Source organism: Camelus dromedarius, chromosome 27, assembly GCF_036321535.1.
Source record: "Camelus dromedarius isolate mCamDro1 chromosome 27, mCamDro1.pat, whole genome shotgun sequence".
In the NCBI taxonomy this organism is placed as follows: Eukaryota; Metazoa; Chordata; class Mammalia; order Artiodactyla; family Camelidae; genus Camelus; species Camelus dromedarius.
The window spans coordinates 2,228,269-2,248,667 of NC_087462.1; the positions used below are offsets into that span (position 1 = coordinate 2,228,269).

Genomic DNA, 20,399 nt, shown 5'->3' on the forward strand with positions numbered 1-20,399 from the left:
GGCCACCCGTGCCCAGCCGTGCGGCCATCCAAGCTGGACGGGCCGGCTCCAAGGGGCTGCTGGCTGCCCAGCCCGGGAGCGGCCACAGGGCGCGGGGACGAGCCGGGCATCGTCCCCTCGACCATTGCCCAGCCCTGCCCAGCCCAGGCGGCCATGCCAAGGAAGGCTGCCTGCATCCGCTCCAGTTGTGGATGGGGAAACTGAGGCAGCTCGGGGCTGCTCCTGGGCTGTGCACTGCATCCTCAATCCTGGCTGCCAGTAGGTGCTCAGCACACAGCAATAACAGGCAGACGGCAAGGGCTCGGAAACTGTTGTGGGCAGCGGCATCATTACTATTATCCGCAGAGCTGCCCTTCCCGGGTGGGGACGTGACTGCCCCAGGCCCGCGCGGCCTCTGCGGCTCCCAGGGCTGGGACGAGAAAGCGGGCGTGGGGTCCGAGGAGCCAGGCAGCTCACGCATGCGCCGCGCTGGATGTCTGGACGCACGCACAAAGGATCCACTAGACTAACGGGGGGTATGGGGCGGGCACTTTTTCGCCATCCTAACTCTGTTTTCCTTGTCTACAAAATGGGTACGCTGACAATGCCAGATTAAAGCCTTAAGAGAGCCACAGAACACCACATCTGCGCTCATCTTGGGGATTTAAAAATAAGAGAAATAACACTAATGGGTGGACGTCAGGCGGTCTTTTGAGCTCAGTATGCCCTAAGTGCTTCATCGGTATCCTCTCCTTGCCGCCTCCTGACAACTCCGTCAGGCCGGTGTGTGCAGTGCTTCTGTACATCTGAAAGAGACAACTGAGGCCCAGCGCAGTTAAGTCATTTGCCTGAGGTCACACAGCGATTACCTCCCAGCCTTGGAGTGTGGCGGGAGGGGGGGGTGCTGATTCTCTTTCTCTGGCAGTTGGTGGGGATTCCTACCACCTTCATCCTTGACCTGAGAGACAAATTGGTAGGGCTAGGCTTGCTGTCTGTCTGGACTTGGCCGTATGCCCCCCCAACCCCGCTCCAAGTCCAGGGTGGAGAGTGTGGGGGCTGCAGCGGGGCTGGCCTCCGTCTAGGCCTCCGGAGCCGATAACGCTGAGCTCAGCGTCTGTCTGCTTTGCCGGCCTGCCAAGGAGCCTGATTATTTTTAGATAAGATGGAGGGGCGGGCGCCAGGGTGGGAGAAGCCCCCAAGCCAGATGGGGGCAGGGTGGACGTTAGAGCTGCAGAAAGATGCCCCTCAGCCCCCACTCTGAGGAGCCCTGAGTGGCAACCCAAGACCAACGGCTGGGCCACCAGGACTTCAAAGGCAGAGGCAGAGGGGAGGGGGCCTGAGGGGTCAAGGACTCACCTTTCTGGCCCTCAGTTTTCCTATCTGTAAAATGAGCCTAATGAGAGCTCCCGCCTTATTCGGTGGAGGCAGGATTAATTGAGCTATCCTGACTTCACAGTTGGAGAAACTGAGGCTCAGGGAGCATTGACTCCCACGCTTCAGCACATAGCCACCCAGGTGCCCCAGCGACCTCAGACGTCCATGGCCCCCTGTAGCAGCAGCCAAGGGAGGGGTCCACACCACGTTCCTGACCACCATCTCCATGGCGCTGGCCCAGCCTAGCGCTGGCACTGATGTCTCCTCCCCTCCGGGGTGGGGGGTCCATGCAATGTCACGCACTTCTCCTCCCTCTCTTTGCAGACGCGGAGCAGAGCAGCAGTCCCCGGGCAGGGATGGGCTCCGACCAGGAAGACAGCAAGCCCATCACACTGGGTGAGTCTGGGGGTGGGGGGGTGGGAGGCACAGCCCCGTCCCCATCTTTTATTTAGAAATCATTTTCAGAGCACCCCCTGTGGGCTCTGCGTGGTCCTGAGCACCTGCGTCACTCCTCACAGCCACGCTCTGGGGTGGGTGCTGCTGTTCCATTTCGTAGATGAGGACACTGAGGTCCAGAGAGGATAACGGGCCTTCCCAGGGGCATCTAGGGAGCTGGGGTTGGAACCCACGACCCTGAGCTCCAGCCTCTGGTCTCTGAGGTGCTCCTCCTATGGGAGAGGCCCCAGAGGGTCCTGCAGTCTCTTGGGACATTTAACAAATGAGCAGACAAGTCAGTTTTATGTTGTGGGAGTGGGAAGTGGGAGAATTTGTCTGAGGCAGGGCTAGGAACAGAGCCCTGAGGGACAGAAAGGATCTGGAAGCTGCAGAGGCCCTGCTTCTACCTGAGTCTGTCCTCTTTGAAGTGGTCAGAGGATGCCTGTGAGGACCTGAGTCAGGTCCCGCCCTCCTCTGCCTACAGCCCTTCAGAGCTCCCACCTTCCTCCAGGGTAAAAGCCCAAGAACTCCCCGGGCCCACAAGGCGCTGCACGGCCTGTCCCATCCCCTCCCTGCCCTCACCTCCTCCTTCTCTCCCCTCTCCCCTCTCACTCTGCTCAGCCACCTGGGCCTCCTTGCTGCTCCTTCAACATGCCAGGCACAGTCCTGCCCCTGGGCCTTTGCACAGGCTGTGCCCTCGGTCTGAACCACTAACTGCTCTCTCTTTCCAGATCACCCAGGTCTCAGCTCAAATGCCTCCCTCTCAGAGAGATCTTCCCTGAGCCCCTCAGCTCAATCATAGCCCTCTGTTTTATTTCTTTTAGAGGAAGTTAGTGATTGTATATGTATTTGCTTAGTTCCTTAGTGGTTGCAGATGTGTTTGCTTAACTCTCCTAGTGGAACATCACCTCCTCAAGGGCAGAGGTGTTTATCTGTCTTGGTCACTGCTCTGTTCTGAGTGCCTAGAACAGGACCTGGTATACAGTAGTTGCTCAAAAAACATTTGTAGGAAGAAGGAAAGGAGAGAAGGAGGGAAGAAGCAGAGTGGGGAGGAGAACCTAGAGAGCCGGTACATCAGGGTGAGGGAGGAGGAGAGATGAAAAGGGAGAAAGGAAGAAGGAGCCGGTGGGTGAGGGCATCCCCCTTGGAAGGTCCGGCACAGGGAGGCTGGATGGTTCCAGGAGGTTCACAGGCCCCCAGGCCACTCTTCACCGGCCATCTGTGACCCGAGTCCTCCTTGGCCTCCTGTGATTCCCAGGCACCTCCCTCCAAGCCAGATGTTCTGGGCAGGCGGCAGGGGCCGTGGCGCTTGGCCTGGTCCCGCGGGGAGCTCCAGCGTCTGGCGGAGGAAATCACTTCCTCCCCGCCCGCCAGGGAGTCCCCTGGAGAAGGAGCAGGGCAAGCGCTGCACAAACAGGAAACCCCGGTGGGGGGAGGGTGCAGGGGTGTGCTGACACCAGCTGGCCAGCTGGGTCAGCAGGAAATGGCCATGGCCACTTCCCCTGGACACTGGGGGCCACCGCCCTGTCCTCCTGGGGATAGTGTGGTCCCGAGCCTCTCATCATGGGCCTGGGCAGGTAGTAATTGCTCAATAAATGGTGTGCACAAAGCTTGTAACCAGGGGGCTTGAGTGGTGGACAGCTGGGGACCTGGGCACTGCTGTGAGCTCCCTGTGGCCCATGCTGGCCCGTGCTGCCCCCTGGGGGCCTGGACAAGAACCGCTCCCACCCCGCCCCAACCCCCCCCAAGCCAGAGTGCCCCCACTCTGACCACTCTCCCCACTCCTGCGTCCCAACCGCAGGGCCTTTGCACCAGCTGCTCCCACCACCAGGAACGTTCTGGCCCACAGGGAGGTGGCAAAACGTCAAGTTTAAGGTCATCCTAGTCGGGGCCGCCAATTTTCGCAGGGCGATTTCCCTGTGCCAGGTGCTGTCTTGGCACTTCCCAAATTTTAACTCACAGGTTCCTCTTATTCACCCCTGCCTTGAGGTCTTAGTAAAATGTCACCCTCCCAGACCTTCTTTGAGCCCTTTGTGTAAAATAAAACAGATCCCTTCCCCAGCAGGCTCCCCTGACCTCACCTGCTTTATTACCACTACCTGACACTCCTCACCTTTGACTTCATGATCTTTAAAATAACCTTTTTTTAATTGTGGTATAATACACATAAAATGCATCATTTCAACCATTTTACAACGTACCATTCAGTGGCATTAAGTACATTAACAGTGTTGTGCACCATCACCTCTATGTAGTTCCAGAACATTTTCAGCACCCCAAAAAGTAGCTCCATCTCCATTCATCCCTCCCCCTCCCCTGGTGACCACAACTCCACTGTCCCTGTGGACTGGCCTCTTCTGGACATTTCACGTCCATGGACTCACACGCCGTGTGTCCTTCGGTGTCTGCTTCTCTCCCTGAGCATCGTGCTCTCAGGGGCCGTCCACGCGGTAGTGAGGGTCAGCGCTTCACTCCTTTTCACGGCCGAGTGGTGCTCCTGCGTAGGGAGGGGCCACATTTGTTTGTCCATCATCTGCTGATGGACGTTTGGGTTGTCTCCAGTTTTAGCCACTATAAATCGTGTTGCTGTGAACACCCATGTACAGGTTTTTTTGACTTCCTGCTCTTATGTGGCCTCTGTCACCCACACTGGACTGTGAGTCTGGAGGGCAGCTGCTTCTGTCCGTCCCATCTCCCACTGTATCCCCAGTGCCCAGCTTAGAGGTGCTCAGTAAACGGTTGCTGAGGAAATGGGTCCTGCTTGTGAGGGCCTCCAGGTGGGACAGGCCTCCTCCCAGCTGTCCCAGGTTGGCCAGGACTCCAGCCCTCTCGTGGCCAACTTCAGTTTCCAAATCCATGAAATGGGTCTAAACCACCCCAACCTGGAGAGGAGGGGCCCTCTTCCTTTGACATCAGGCAGGTGTGCACCTGATGTGGGGGTTTTAATTGCTGCCTCTGGACCCTCCATTCAGCCTGTGGTTCTGAGCCCCTGCCGTTTGCCAGGCTCTGGTCTAGGCACTGGGGACACTGCAGGGCTCCAGGCCTGGGGGGGACAGGCAGTGTAAGCAGCTGCAGCATTGTGTGGGGTGAAGAGTGAGGCAAAGGAGGTGAGCTGGTCCCTCCTAGGTAGAAGGATTCATGTCTCACATCCACCCAAGATGACAGGGTGTATGGTCCCACTTTTGAGATTAGACCATTGAGGCTCAAGGAGGTTAAAGTGACTTGCCCAAGATTACACTCTGAGTGGGCATCCCAGCTGGGATTTGAACTCAGGTCTGGCCTCCACTCATGTGCGCAGCCTGCCCAGGCATGAAGGCCCTGGGTGAAGGCTGGGAGGGAGGCTGGGGGAGGCTGCAGTGAGAAGGGCTGAGCAGAGGCTCAGAGAAGAACGTCCTCCCCAGCTGGGTTAGGGCAGAGGGACTCCCCCGTCAGACCGGAGGACATCCTCTGCGGCCCTGCGGACGAGGGGAGGGGGGAGACAGAGTGACCGCCCAGACTGGGTCCAACCCCCGCAATCTGGGCAGCCCAGGAGTGTCGGGGGGTGGGGGAACAGACCCAGCTCAGCTGGCCACCTGCTGACCTCCAGCCTCTCCCTTTTCCAGACACCACCGACTTCCAGGAGAGCTTCGTCACCTCCGGTGTGTTCAGTGTCACTGAGCTCATCCAAGTGTCCCGGAGTAAGTGTCCCCGCCCACCCTGTGCTGGGACCTGCAGAGGGAGGGGCTCACACAGGGGAGGGCTGGTGGAAAGAAGTGGATTCAGGATGGGGGCTCCAAGAGGGAAGGGGACTTGGGGAGAGAAGAGAGGCTCAGGGAGGAAGGAGCCTGTCACCCTGCCCACTCCCCCACGTCCTCTCTAAGCACCCCTTGTCACCAAGCCAAGGTTCCCAGGAAGGGCGGTATCCAGCCCTTCCCAGAGGCCAAGGTCACAGTGACGTGCTCTTCTCCAGGAAAGACTCCAGATGCTGGGTGGAAAGGCTAAAGAAACTTCCGCTCCAGCATCCCCCCTTCCTGGGGCCTCCCCATCCCCTGAGGAAGAGACCCCAGATAGCCCCGCCCTCCACCTGCTTTGCCTCCTGTTCTCTTGCCTTACCTATGGACCTGCAGGGACCCTCCCCAATCCTCCAGACACCCGTTTAAATCTCACCCCAGGGAGCTCTGGGCACTGCATTGCCTTAACCCTAACCATTGCCCTCCCTGTCCAGATCAGCAGAGCCTGGCCTCTGGGAGTGCTGGGAAGCTTGACCTCCAGCTCTGTTTATGCCTCTGCCTCACGACGTGACCTTGGCCTCTCTCAATGCCCTCGTTCTTCTGATCTGTAGAATAAGGCCACTTTCGGACAAATCAGGAAACAGGCCAATTTGGGAAGCGGTTCTCTTGCAGACTGCCAGCCCCCAGGTGGCTCTCCCCACCCCTCTAGGGCAAACTGCACCCAGGGACCTTGTTTCCTCCTTCACTGTCCTCTCTGTCGCCCTTTGCAGCACCAGTGGTGACTGGAACAGGACCCAACTTCTCCCTGGGGGAGCTGCAGGGGCACCTGGCGTACGACCTGAATCCAGCCAGCACAGGCATGAGAAGAACGCTACCCAGCACCTCCTCCAGTGGGTACGTGCCCAGGGCCCACCTCTTGGCATTTCATGACCCGCCCCCATACACCCATCTCTGTCTGGCCCCAGCTGGTTCATTCCTCTCCGTTTTCGCATTCCACCTGGGAAACTCATACTCCTCCTTCAAAGCCCAGCCTCCAAGTGACTCTTTCTCCATCCCTGACACCCTACTCTGGGCTCCCACAGCCTCGAGTCCAACAGGTCCAGCCCTTGAGACTCCGTAAGAATGCAGACACTGGTTATTGCTGAGATAGGCCGTGTGATCGGTAGCCAGTCACATCGTGTTTGCCTCGGTTTTCTCTTCTGTAAAATGGGATCATAATCCCACTAGGTTGTTCTGAGGATTACAGCAGGCCAAGTGATCAGCCTTCAGGGCTTTAGTCTCCACTGGCTAGCTTGTTACTTGGACCTGGGCTGAGTTCCCCCTTGCCTCTGGCCCCAGGCGTCCTGTTCAAGTAACAGGCAGATTGAAACAGGTGTTAACTGAGAACCGGCTGAAAATGCACGGCTCCCGACGTCTCGCGATAGCTCCCTCCTCGCCCCGCCCTCTAAGAACCGGAAGTAGTGATGCCGGCCCGGCCCGGCCCCCTGCGTCTCCTTGGTAACCGGCATGTGGGCTTCCTTTTTCACCCCTTAGGAGCAAGAGGCACAAATCCGGCTCGATGGAGGAAGACGTGGACACGAGCCCTGGCGGCGATTACTACACCTCGCCCAGCTCTCCCACGAGTAGCAGCCGCAACTGGACGGAGGACATGGAAGGAGGTGGGGCTGGCGGCGGCGGCGGCGGCGGCGGCGGCGGCGGACCCGTCTTCCGGTCGGGTTTACCGCAGCGGGGACTACTTATTCCGGAAGGCAATGCGCGGCCGCCAGGGAGCGGAAGCAGGCCTGGGGCCGCGGGGCCTCCTGGGAATTGTAGTCGCGCGGGCTGCGCGCGGATGGAAGTCAAGTCCGGGTTCACATGCCCGGAGCTCTTTGGTTCCGCTCAGGCTGGGGAGGGCGGAGATTATCCCCTGCCCGATTTTCCTACCCTCTGCCTTTTAAGGGCCTATCTCGGTGGGGTTCCTGATCCACAGAATTGACTTAGTAGCGATTCTGATCAACAGGGTGCTTCTTCCTGGGGCCTGCCATAGATAGAGCCTCAACTCACATAGGGTGCCAGCTAGAGGGCCCTGAGACGTAGGATTTCTTCTCGCTGGGGTCCACCCTGGGCTTCCTTTTTTAATAGGATTCCTATCTTGCTTGCTTCGTGTGATTCCAGTTCCATAGGAGCCCCGCCTCTTTTCTCATAGCGCCTTTCCCCGGTGGATTTTACTGTTGCTCCCTGTCTTCATAGGATCCTCTCCAGAGTGTCTTTCTCCTGTTCTGTAGGGTCTGCAGTTCTGTAGGGTTTCTTTTCTGTTGAACGCTGTCTCCTCGAAATTCTTTGGTTACTTACCGTCTCCCCGGGGGCTTTCTTCAAAAATTTCCCTTCTTTGGGGTCCCGGTCTCCACAATGGTTCTCATCTAAAGAATCCCTTTCACTTTAAGATTCTGCTCTCTAGAGGACCAGCGTCTGTGACTTGGGAAATGACATGAACAGTGGCCTACGGTTAGACTGGGAAGGGCGTCCTTGGTATTCCTTAGATTCTCAGCTGGGTCTGTGCCCCCAAATTGTAGAAGCATGACTCTACCCAGTCCTTTATCCCTTATTAAGGGTTCACCCCGACGGTATAGCCTAGTGGTTATGAACGTAAACACTCAAGTCCTCCAGCCCTTACAGCTTCCTGGTGGCCCCACCTCTTGGGCCTCAGTTTCTCCATCTGTAAAATGGAGTTGTTAATACCTGCAGTACCCACCTCATAGGCTTGTTATGGGAATTAAGTGAGTTAAAATACATTTGATGTCCCTAAAACTGGTCTGGCACAGAAGTGCCCAGTATTCCTTGGAATTTGTTTTCTTCTCCCCTTCTCCTTTCTCCCTTCTCCGTATCCCTGTAGAGCCCAGTTTCTCATAAAGATCTGTCTATACAAAGTGCCATGCCTACAAGATTCTTGAAAAGCAACTTAACATTATAATTAAGAGAGCAGGTTCAGGCATCAGAGAGATCAGGGTTCAAATCTCAGCTCTGCCCTTGACTCACTGTGTAGGCTGTGTAACCTTGGGCAGGTGAATTCACTTCTCTGAGCATTAGTTGCCTCATCTCCAAAGTGAGAGTGATAAGAATGATCATTCTTTTGGAGACTTGGAAGGAGGACATGGAAGAATGTGCGTAAAGTAGCCATCTGGCCAGGGAAATGGGAGAGTTTCTTGGTGCTCATGTCTTTATAAAATTCCCATGCCTTTGAGTCAGTCTTTGACACATCTGGTTGTGACATTTGAGGTCCCAAGGGTCCTCCCTCTTCCTCAGTGTGGGCTCCCAGGGTAGGTACCTAATGCTAGGACAACCTGTCTGTCTATTTATTAGGCTCTAATTTATGGATCAAAATGTCTCTCTCAAGTTTGTCTCTATAAAGACCTTGTATTTAATATGCTTAAGGCTTAATTGTGTATAACAGAAAACCCAAAAGGACAGTGCATTTCTCCCGCAAGTATATGTCCAGCCATCAACAGCCCCAGGCAAGTGTAATGTAAGGCACTTAGACTCCTGCCTGTGCTCCACTGAATGTGGTTGTCCTGACTCATGGTCCAAGATACCTGCTGGGGTTCCAGCCATCATGTCTGCTTTCCAGCCAGCAGGAAAGAAGAAGGATCAAATGTGGGTGTGTCCTCTCCTTTTAAGAATAATTCTCAGAAGATACACTTACCTTTTCTGCTTATCTCTAAGCCTCTGAGTTAGTTGTAGGGCCATGCTCTGCTGCAAGAGCTGCTGGGAAATGTATTTTCATTTGGAGCAATTATGTGCCCATCTCAAATTCAAGGGTTCTGTTACTAAGGAAGAAGGATAGAGCAGGTATTAGGAGACAGTTAAGTTCTGCCCTGCAATTTACTGATTGGGAACTCAGAAGCACTTCTTGTTAATTCTGTGATTTTAGAGGTTGTCCACATATAAAGTGTATACTATTTAGAGCTGAAAGACAGCCTCTGTGATGTAGCCACAGCAGCCCTGAGAGGAAAAATTATAGCCTGGAGTCTACTGATTCGAAAAAGAGAGAGGCTGGAAATAAAGAGCCCAACTTTCAATTCAGGATGCTCAAAAAGGAAGAACAAAATTTTAAAAGGAAGGAAATGTTAGAGTCACTGGGGCTTGGTCTGACCTTCCTGCCCTGACAAAGAAGTGGCCTGGATGGGGGAGGACACAGAGGAAGTCTGTACCAGCTTCTAGTGTGTGATGGAGGATCATAGAGCTGGAAGGGAATGCCAGAAGGGGTTGGACCCCTGTAGCTGCCATTGGTTGCCTCAGGTGATGGCTTACTCACTCCCTCCTGTGGGAGCCTCAGTATGAACCTCTGCTGTGTCCCTGCCCCGCCTCCCCACTGACAGCCTAGCAGGGAGACAGATTCTGTGTCCTCCCCGCTCCTCCTCCCCTCCCGGCTTCCTCCAACTTCCTGTCTAGACGGCCTCCAATTAGCTGTTCATTAAGGAGGTTAAGCTGATTAGAGCGCTCTCTCCCTTCCTCTGCCGTGGCCACCACGGGCAGCGCTCAGCTAACCCCCCCAGCTCTAGCATCCACTGTCTGGTGCCTGGGAGGGGCAGAGGCCTGGGGAGATCATGCCACCTCTACCCAGGCGAGGCCCCTCCACCCCCACCCAGGCAAGACCCCTGCAGCCACATCTCTTAAGCCCCATGCACCAGCCTCCAGGCGTTTGCCCACTCCATGCCCAGGCCAGGAGGGCCAGGAATACCCTTTCTCCTCCGGCCACCTCCCGAGGCCTTCCCTGATTTCCCACCCATGCGGGGCAGAAAGGGGGCCCCAGAGTCTTCTCTGTGGCTGCTTCTGTGGTCCTCCCACAGGGGTCCTCCCATCGGGCCCCCCACCCCACCCCGCCACAGGTAGTTGTTCTGTGGAGTAAAGCAGGTAACTTATCTCTCTCCTCTGTTACCTGGAGAGAGGGGCTTCCCCCATCTCTTTTGGGGGGCAGGAGGGGGTGACAGAGCATGGCCTGTGGAGTTTGAATCCCAGCTCAACCACTTCTTGACTCCCCAGGACCTCACGGAGGGTCCTCACCCAGGTCAGCTCTGCCCTCAGGGGGCACTGAGTGATGTCTGGGACATCTGTGGTTGTCATGAGCGGGGGGGGGGGGGGTCCTGGCATCCAGTGGGTGGGGCCCAGGGAGGCTGCTCCACACCCCACAGTGCCCAGGACAGCCCCACAGATGACCCAGCCCCCTGATGTCAGCAGTGCTGGCAGGGTGGGAGGCTGGTCCGCATAGTAAGTGCTCACTGAGTGACGGCCATTCCCAGCAGAACTGCGCTCCATCCACCCATCCACTCCACACTCTCTCTGCCCACCCTGTGTCCTGGGCCCTGGAGACCCAGCGGGCGGCTGCAGTCGGCACCCCCAGTGGCGCTGGCATTGCAGGGAGACAGGCTAGTTTGTCTAGCAGATGGGCAGGTGCTCAGATACGGGACAGACAGGCGTTTGTGACAAGCGAGTGCAGGGACACTCAGATGGGGGCATCTACAGGCATGTGTGTCCATTAAGGTTTACGTTTTTGATGGGGAACATGCGCAATCTCGGATGGGGGTGTAGAGATATGTATGTTGAGCAAAAAGCTGGCCAGTCAGATCCAGGGGATATTACGGGCACGCTTGTTAAATGGGGAGACATCTGCTTTGATGAGGGACACAGGGCACTGTGTTAACCGGACAGCGGTTGCTCACGTGGGACCTTGACAACAAACAGGATGGGGGGTGTTCAGATGTGGAGATGCGCACGTGTGCAGGACCCCCTCAGAGCCGCCCAGGAGCACAAGGGTTACTCTTCCTTGCAGCCCCCTGGCCGGCTCTCTCTCCCCTCCTTCCTGCCCTGGCTTCTGCAGGCCCCGGCTCAGGAAGGGCCTGTGGAGATGCAGCGGGGGGCTGGGGCCACACCACACTATTTCCATCCAGGACAGGCTGTTCTAGGAAATCCTCCTAAGTGAGCATCTGACAGCCCTAACCTCATTCCCACTGCAGCCAGCCCCGTGCCAGCAGGGAGCCTGCCACGCTCCTGTGCCAGTGCGCGCGCGCGCACACACACACACGCACGCACGCACGCACACACACACACAAGCACGCAGCACCCACGGGGCCAGCCTCCTCCCTGCCAGCCGCCCTCGGTCCCACCAGCTCCTCCTGTCCCTGGGAAGTCCCGGGCCTGCTCCAACGCCCGGCTTGGCCATGGGGCCTCTGGGCTGCCAACCACACGCCGCGATTTGCTCCCCACTTTCAACAGTGTGATGTGCGCTCTGAGCCGTCAGGGGCAGTGACCTTTGTAACAGCAAAAGCAGTTGGTGGCCTGTCCAGGGGCTGGTTCCCAGATCTGGTCCACCCCAGGCCGTGCAGCTGCAGAGGACAGGAAGCCCCCATGGGGAAACGCCAGAGGGGAGCTGCACCAGCATGCCAGGTGGCACAGTGCTGGGGACGCCACAGATGCCCCAGGGACCGTCGGCAGGAGACCCACAGACAGTGGCAGTGGGCTTGAGAGTAAGGCAGGGGTTCTGACCGGTTGGTTCTGCCATCCAGGGGATACTGGTCACTGTCTGTCTTGTCATGACTGGGGGTTCCTGGCATCAAGTGGGTGGGGCCCAGCATACTGCTCCCCACCCTGCAGTGCCCAGGACACTTATGGAGGGTGGTCCAGCCCCGATGTCTGTCACCAGAGAGGCCACCTTGTGCTGGGTGGGAGATGTCTCCCCCTCACCACGTGTGAGTCCACTGTGGTCTCAGTGGGTATGCTTCACCCTAAAATGAATTTTAAAATAATTTCTAAACATGCCGGCCTCCGGGCCCCACTTCACTGAGAGTCCAGTTCCAGGGATGAGGCCGGGCAGGGGACTCTGCCGTTTTCCAGGCACGTCACCATCCCTAACTCTCAATAGAAAAAGCCTCTGCAGAGGATGGCATAGAGGGGGCACAGGGAGGCAGGGGAGGCAGTCACGCGTCTTCAAGGGAACATGTGCCCTGGCACCCGTGCGGACCATCCCCCCTATCATGACAGGGCTCCTTCTGAGCCAGTGTTCGTTCTGTGCCATGGCCTCCACGGAGTCTGTACCTGCCCATTTTACACCATTCATTCCTTGAGGCTGAGCTGGAGACCGTCCGAGTTTTCAAGGGCAGCCATGGGAGGTAGTGAGGCCTCTGTCTGCAGAGGAATGACAGCAAGTAATTCCAGCATGTGGGTGTGTGGAAGGCCCTGGTCTAATGGCTTTACATGTTGTATGTCACTTAATGCAATGACTCCACAGGGATAGTTCTGTTGCCCCAGTAAGGATGGGGGAACACAAGCACAGAGTGACTCGGGCTTTGGACCAGACCACCCTCCCCCTCCCCACCATGCCACCTTCTCCAGGGCTCTGGTGTCCCCAGGGGAGAGGGTCAGCCCTGAGCTCATCCATCTCTGGAAGGAGAGAAGCTGGGGACCAGGCTGTGACGTCCTGGGGCCTGTGTGGCATCAGGCTCCACATCCCATGGGCCATGTGACCCTGGGTGGCCCCCTTCTCTGAGCCTTAGTTTGCCCCTCTACTCATTGGGCTCCCAGCCCCTTGCCCACAGGTTGCTGGGAGAAGGAGGTCCAGGGGTCCTGGGAGTGGAGCAGCCCTGCCTGAAGGGCCCTGACCCTCTTGCCCTCCCCACAGGCATCTCATCCCCAGTGAAGAAGACAGAGATGGACAAGTCACCTTTCAACAGCCCATCTCCCCAGGACTCGCCTCGTCTCTCCAGCTTCACCCAGCACCACCGGCCCGTCATCGCCGTGCACAGTGGTGAGCACTGCATACCCCAGGCGGGGAGGGGCAGCTGGGCCCTCTGACCAGGCCCCTCGTGGCCAGGGAAGTCCCACTGGCCATCTGACCACAAGTTCTATTGCTGTAGCCTCCCAACCAGGCAAGAAAGCCTGAAGGTGCTGTGGCAGAGAGCACTTGGGGCTGACTCAGTCCTTTTGGGCCTCAGTTTCCCCTTCTGTACAAGGAGGTGCAGCCCAGGACTCACCCCTCAACCTGCTCCCCATGTGAGTGACCCACGGACAGACCACCGGGTCAGGTGGCCACAGAAGGAGGCAGACACACACAAAGACACACGCAGGCCACACAGAGATCCGGGTGCTCCCGGCCACACAGATGGGAAGCATCACACTTGAAGCAGAGGAGAGACTCCAGCAGCCTCAAGGTGTGAGCTGAGCCAGTCATCTGTCAATTGGGGCTCATAAACATCGCCCTCTCAGGGCTGTCTGTGGGATAGAATAAGTTAAATAAGAGTTTGAATATCACCTATTGCACCTTGGTTGTGATAATAATGATTTAGTTCCATACAAGGGCAGACACACATACAGGGGAAGGGCAGAAATCCCCAAAATAGCACAGTGGTTTAGAGCAGGAGCCAGCAGAGCAGCACCCCCCACCCCAGCCACTTCCTCTTCTTGTAAATAAAGTTTTATTAGTGCAGGGCCACACACATCCATTACCATGTTGTCTGCAGTGCCTTGCAGGCTGCAGGGCAGAGTTGACCGGCTACAACAGAGACCCTATGGCCTGAAAAGCCAAAAATATTTACTATCTGGCCAGGGGCTGGAGAGAGAGGAAGGGGGAAGTGACTGCTCATGGTCACAGAGCTTCTTTTCAGAGAAATGAAGATGTTCTGGAATTACAAACTGAATATACTGAAAGTCACTGAATTGTGTAGAAAAAGGAAAAAAAGCAAATACCAGAATGGAATATTACTCAGCCATGAAAAGGACCGAGGCCCTGACACTCATTACAGTGTGGATGGACCTTGAGACACGGTGCTCAGTGAGAGAGCCAGACACAGGAGGCCACATAGTGTGTGATAACATTTATATGAAACGTCCAGAACAGGCCAATCCACAGAGGTAGAGAGTGGGTTAGTGATTGTCAAGGGCTAGGGAGGAGATGGGGGTGATGCTAGTGGGGATGGGGTTTCCTTGGGGGTGATGAGAATGTTCTAAAAGAGACTAGTAATGGTTCCATGGCTCCATCAGTGTGTTAAAAAAAAACTGAATTGTATACTTAAAAAGGGTGAATTTTAATGTGCAAATTATATCTCAATATTTTTTAAAAACCTGACCTGCCAGCCATTTATGGAATGAGTTAGCTGTGAGGCCAGTGAGCCTGGGCTGGAACTATCTGCTCGCGTGGCCTGGGGCAGGGGACATTCCCTCCCAGAGCCCCCGGTCATCCTCTGTTTAAAAAAGAAGTAAAAACAGGAGCGATACCAGAACCCTGTGGGGTCCCGGTGGAGTCAGCGAATTTGGGCGTGTAAATGACAGCAGGGCCTGATGCAGTCATGATCCACGCCCACAGTCAGAGGGAGACAGAGGGGGCTGGCCAGAGCCCCCGGTGACCGCCCCCCACCCCGCCCCCTCCGCAGGAATCGCCCGGAGCCCACACCCGTCCTCGGCCCTGCACTTCCCCACAACCTCAATCCTGCCCCAGACGGCCTCCACCTACTTCCCGCACACGGCCATCCGCTACCCGCCTCACCTCAACCCCCAGGACCCGCTCAAAGATCTCGTCTCGCTGGCCTGCGACCCGGCCAGTCAGCAGCCTGGACCGGTGAGTTTGGAGGGCGCGACCTCCCTGGGGCCCTGGCGCGTCACTGCGAGTGTCAGGCGGCCGTCCCCGCGTTCTCCGTCGTGCAGCAGCGAGTCCGCAGCCCCTCTCATCTGAAGCACCCGGAGCCAGACCGGGTCAGAACTGAGGCTTGTTCGGATGTCAAAATTGACAGCACATGTTTTAGGACGCCCGGAAACTAAACACGGTTACGGCGGAGCTCAGGCTGGCTCTGGCCAAACTTTCACCAAAACATTGGGTGTTCTGAGCCTTTTGGAGCTGGGAACTGCGGGCAAGGTGGTGGATGGATGTGTCCCCGCAGCGAACGCCGGGGGGCCGCCCCGGAGGTGGGACAAGGCTGTTTAGGAGGCGTGGAAGGGAAGCAGGTGGGTGCAGAGTGGCTTGAGGAGGCGGCGGAGGGAGCGCGATCCCAGGAGGCTGGATCCCGGGACGGGACGCTGGAGGCCGGCCGTCCTGGTCATCCGGGCACCCACCAAACTCGCCCTGGCCACGCCCACCAGCCCCTCCCCGGCCCTGCAGGGCTGCGGGGCGCGCGGGCAGATGGCAGCCCGAGGCGGAGGGGGCGCCGCCGCCTTAACCACCTGTCTCTCTGTCCCCCCAGTTAAATGGAAGTGGCCAGCTCAAAATGTCCAGTCACTGCCTTTCCGCTCAGATGCTGGCACCCCCGCCCCCCGGGCTGCCGCGGCTGGCGCTCCCCCCTGCCACCAAACCCACCTCCGAGGGAGGAAGCTCGTCGCCGACCTCGCCCTGTAAGCACTCGGGAAGCGGTGCCCGTGGCAGGGCGGGCGTCCCCGAGGGGCCCCTCCCCTCCCCGGCCCCGCTGCTGGGGTCGGGGGCTCAGGCACGGCCCGGTGGGTACCGGCGAGTTTGGTGGGTCCCCAGATAGAGGCCTGGGGCCACCTGGTCAGGTCCACGCAGAGCCAAGGCAGCCTTAGAGGGTGGCCAGGGGCAAGTCTGGAGTCTGCCCCCATTGGCTGAGTGGCTTGGGGTCCCTGTGTTCCCCTTCTGGGCTTCTGAATCCTCCTCCGTGCAAGAGGCCGCTGGCAGAGGGACAGGCAGAGATCTCAAAGGAGAAAGGCCGGAGGGCCAGACTCGGCCCCTAGATGCCTCTTGTTTGTGGAAAATGAAAATCTGTTGTTGTTTTAAAATCTGGATATCTCACATAAAAATTCCAGCGTTCTGGATTCTTGGGGGGAAATGGGGCCCCGTTCAGCTACTGGTAACCCAGCTGGGCCACACCTGTAGACAGGACAGTACCCACCTGTCCTCCTGACCCAAGGAGGCCGTGGGTCAGCTGCCTCGCTTCCTAGAACTTTTTGCTGTGTCTCTGTGGTTCCAGGTGGTAGCCTGATGGAAGGTCCTGGGTTGGTCTCCTTACATTCTAGAACTTTCTACCTTCTGGATGTGGTTCCAGATTACAGCTTGCTTGCTCCTAATGCACCCCCCACTCCAAGGCTGCTCCAGACTGGGAAGAGGTCTCAGATTCCCCCTCCTGGGGTCTGTCCCATCAGCAGTGGCTCCACCTCAAGCCTCTCCCTGAACCCCTTCCCTTTTTGAGTGTCTCTCTCTCCCTCGCTCCCCAAGTGAGATTCCTCACCCAACCCGAGCAGGAGGGGCCGACCATTCCGTCTGGGCCCCATCCGCCCCCCTCCCCACATGCAGCACCCCAGCCCCCAACATTTCTTCCCACTACCTGCCTAGAGCCAGGGTAGCCTTACATGCAGATAGGCTTTCTCTAAACACCAGATGCAGCGTGGGGCACTGGATTCAAATCCTGCCTCTGCATCATGCTCCCTGTGTGACTTTGGGCAAATGTCCTCTCCTCTCTGAGCCTCAGATTTCTCAGTGGCAATATGGAATAGTCACCAGAGGGTGGTGGGTAGCAAGTTGGTGAAATAGGTCAGGGAGAACATTTAGCAGCAGGCCAGGTGCAAAGTAGAGAGTTGGCCTGTGCTGCTGGTTGTCACCTCCTCTGCCTACTTTCTCATCTGTGAAATGGGTATAATTATCATGTCTGCTGCATTGAGGCCACTGAGGATTAAAATGGGATAGTGCCCAGTGCCTGGCATACAGTAGACACTTAATAGACAAGGAATAAATGTGGGTTCATTTTCCTTCCCTCCGTACCAGCTTCTTAACTGCAGGTCCAGCCTGCTTCCTACACCCCAAACCCCCCAGGCCTCACTGCCTCCCGCTCACCATGTGGGGACCCTCCCACCACCCCTGTCCCCCCACCAGCCTGGGTCGTGAATCATTCACTCACTGACAAAACGTGATCAGTGAGATTAAAATAGAAATACGTGTGTGTGTGTGTGCGCGCGCACACCCGGCCTTCCCCGCGCCCTCTCCAGGAGGAAAATTAATAAATAAAATGCCCTCAATAGTTCATGGCGCCCCGTGCGGGGTGTAGGCCGCGGGCACAGGATGGGCCAGGCAGTGGAGCACCTGAATAATTCACAGGCGGTTTCTGGATTATGAATCTTTCATCCTGTGCCTTCCCTCCCAGCAGACACCGGCCCGCGTGACCCTGGGGGCCTGAGACTGTGGGCTTTTCCGGGTGCCTGGACCATCCAGGGGGAGGGCGGCGAGCTCTGAGGACCGGGTGCTGGGTGCGAAGGCCCAGCTGTGTGACCCTGGGCAGCGGCCACCCTCTCTGGTGCTCCCGTGCCGCCTCTGCGCTAACGGGCTCTCGGTCTCTCTCCTCCCCGCAGCCTACTCTACGCCCGGCACGTCCCCTGCAAACCGTTCCTTTGTGGGATTAGGACCAAGGGATCCAACGGGCATTTATCAGGCACAGGTAGGGGCCAAGAGGCCAGCTGGTTGGGGGGTGGGAGGGGCAGGGCAGAGGGCCGGCCTGGGTGCACAGGGAGAAGCTGGCCCACTGGGCCCCGTGCCTCCCCCCAGCCACACCCCTAGCACAGTGGCTGTTGAGCGTGGCAGCGTGGCAGCGGGGCCAGCCTCCCAGGCCCTTCCAGGGCCTCGAGCCCATGCCCAGGGATGCGGTGCTACTCCAAGTCCGTCTGCGCTTCCTGCCGGGGGCAGTTACAGCAGAACTGCTGTGGGGCCTGGGTTATTGCCACCCTGGCCCCATTGGCACAGATGGGGAGACGGAGGCTCGTAGAGGTGAGGGGATTTGCCCAGGATCACACAGCACGTCAGCCCAAGCTTCCCCCCCACCCCTGCCTTCATCCTCCTATGCTGGCCAGAGGGACCACAGGAGAGGAGGGCCAGGGGTGGGGCCTCCCAGTAGAGCATGCAAGCCCCTGCCCCCGGCTCTAGCCTGCAAGGTGGCGGGGGTGGTAGAGGTGGAGTTGGCATTACTGCAGCTGAGTGTGCACCACGGAAAGGGGAGGGAGGTTGGTTGAGGACGAGACTAGGAGGCTCAGAGAGGAGGAGTGAGTTGCCCGAGGCTGCACAGCAGTGCAAGGTAGAGCCATGACAGTCCAGAGCTCAGACTCAGGGCTCCCAGCTTTCTTCAGGGTGGGAGGTGACTTCAGCTCCTGCCCACGCATCCCCAACACCGGCCTTCGGGCCGGCATCCACATCTGTGTCGTGCACAGGCCAGGAGTGTGTTGGGCAGATGGTGTTTGAGAGTGTTGGCTGGACCCCAGAGCCTACAGTCCCTGGTGCATGTTGAGGAGGGGGTCACAGTATGTAAAACAGCCAGAGGGCAGTACCAGCTCCCTCCAAGGCCCAGATGCACCAAGAACCCTCCTCAGGGCCCCTCAGCATCTCCAAATCACCAGAAGCATAGAGCATGGGGATCTGTGGGGTCCCCAGGAGCCACATTTGGACCCTCAAGCCACTGTGGGAGAGTCTCCTACAGCAGAGTCCATGGGCAGGGTGGGTGTTTGGAGGCAGAGAGGCAGCCACATCCCCCATCCTCCGCTGAGACCAGATTCAGCCACCCAGACCAGACCCAAGGAACCTCCCACCACAGCCTGGCCCCCTGGGGACCCTCCAAGGTTGGCCTGGTCGCTGCTGGCAGCGCGGAGGGGCCAGAGTGGGTGAGGAAGACCTGGCTATCCTCTGCCCTTCCTGCCCAGACTTCAACTGGGGGTGCTGTGGTCAGGAGACCAGGGCTCATGCCCAGTTCTACTTTAGTCACTCTGAACCTCAGTCTCTTCTTCTGGCCTTGGGCACCTCCTGGGGTGGCTTTGAAGGGTCTCAAGCGTTAGGGAACCAATTTTATCCAACCGCCCCACATACCCTCACATATCCAAAATACTCAGTGTCCTGTCTTACAGAGCCTCAGCTGGAATCCAAAAGAGGGGTCACTTGGTCAGTGTCACCCAGCAAGCTGGGGTGGCCCTAGGACTCCCCTCTTTGGGTTTTGAGTTTTGTCGGGGCCTGGACACTACCACCCCCACAGTTCTCTGAGAGCCAGGCGTTTCCTGTCCCAGCTGACCTGACATCCCTCCCCACAGGAGGCTGGGAATGTCCTAATTGCTTCAGAAATCAAAGCTAATAAAAGTGACAGGGAGAGGGCCCTGCCCTCTTAACCCTTCCCCAGCCTCCCTCACCCACCACCTCACCTACCCCATTGTCAGCCTGGATGGCCTGAGAGGGGAGGGAAACTGAGGCAGGCAAGGTGGGGTACCTTTGGTTCTACATGCTTCTGGTCGCACCCCCCTGCTCCCCCCCAGCCTGCAAGTCCTGCTGGGTACCCAGGGAGGGTGGGACCAGAACTGTCGAGGAACTTGGGAGAGGGGCTATCTGGGACTCTGCCTGGGTCGGGAGGGGTTGGAGCCTGGTGTCAGGCAGAGAAGGATGAGGGTGTCCAGGCAGGGGGCTCAGCACTGCCAAAGGCTGGAAATGATGGCGAGACAGCCTGAATGTGGAAGACCTCAAATGTGGTCTTTGGCCTGCGGGCCAAGGGGAGCTATGGAAGGGATTAGAGAGAGGGAGGGGCACAGCTAGGGCGGGGAATTGGAAAGCACTTTGTGAGGCTGGTTTTGGGGAGGCAGGGAAGGTGACAGATGGGTGAGAGACTCTCAAGGGTGACAGGAAAGGTGAGGCCCTCCATCTGAGTCTGGGGGAAGATCTCGCCAGCACCATACAGGCAAGACCACAGGTCCCTGGACTGAAGACCCCCAAGTCCCCCAGTGGGTTCAGGCACCCCCGGTCCAGACAGACCTCAGGGAGGGAAGGGGGGAAGAAGCCGTGACACCCACTCCCCCCTCTTGGAACCCCTGTGCGAAGGGCTCAGAGCTGAGAGGCCTCTCCTTTCTGGCCCAGTCAGCACTTCTGTCTCCGCCTTCATTATTCCTGGCGGGTTTGCTTTCCTCTGCCCCTACCCC

General features: G+C 57.8%; 1 protein-coding gene across 7 annotated transcripts in view; it reads left to right on the forward strand.

Annotated features, from left to right (window-relative positions):
* Window positions 1–20,399, forward strand: part of NFIC (nuclear factor I C) — a 62,968-nt gene that overhangs the window by 39,128 nt on the left and 3,441 nt on the right. For 2 of the 7 annotated variants that reach the window (XM_031436900.2, XM_031436899.2), the window contains exons 3-9: window positions 1,678–1,749; window positions 5,391–5,465; window positions 6,269–6,392; window positions 7,032–7,156; window positions 13,150–13,275; window positions 14,897–15,081; window positions 15,701–15,848. In XM_031436900.2, the coding sequence (XP_031292760.1) occupies window positions 1,678–1,749; window positions 5,391–5,465; window positions 6,269–6,392; window positions 7,032–7,156; window positions 13,150–13,275; window positions 14,897–15,081; window positions 15,701–15,848 (855 nt within the window). Of the gene's footprint in view, window positions 1–1,677; window positions 1,750–5,390; window positions 5,466–6,268; window positions 6,393–7,031; window positions 7,157–13,149; window positions 13,276–14,896; window positions 15,082–15,700; window positions 15,849–17,810; window positions 17,897–20,399 lie in introns of all 7 variants that reach the window. The other 5 variants (XM_031436904.2, XM_031436902.2, XM_031436905.2 and 2 more) reach the window with 3 other exon arrangements.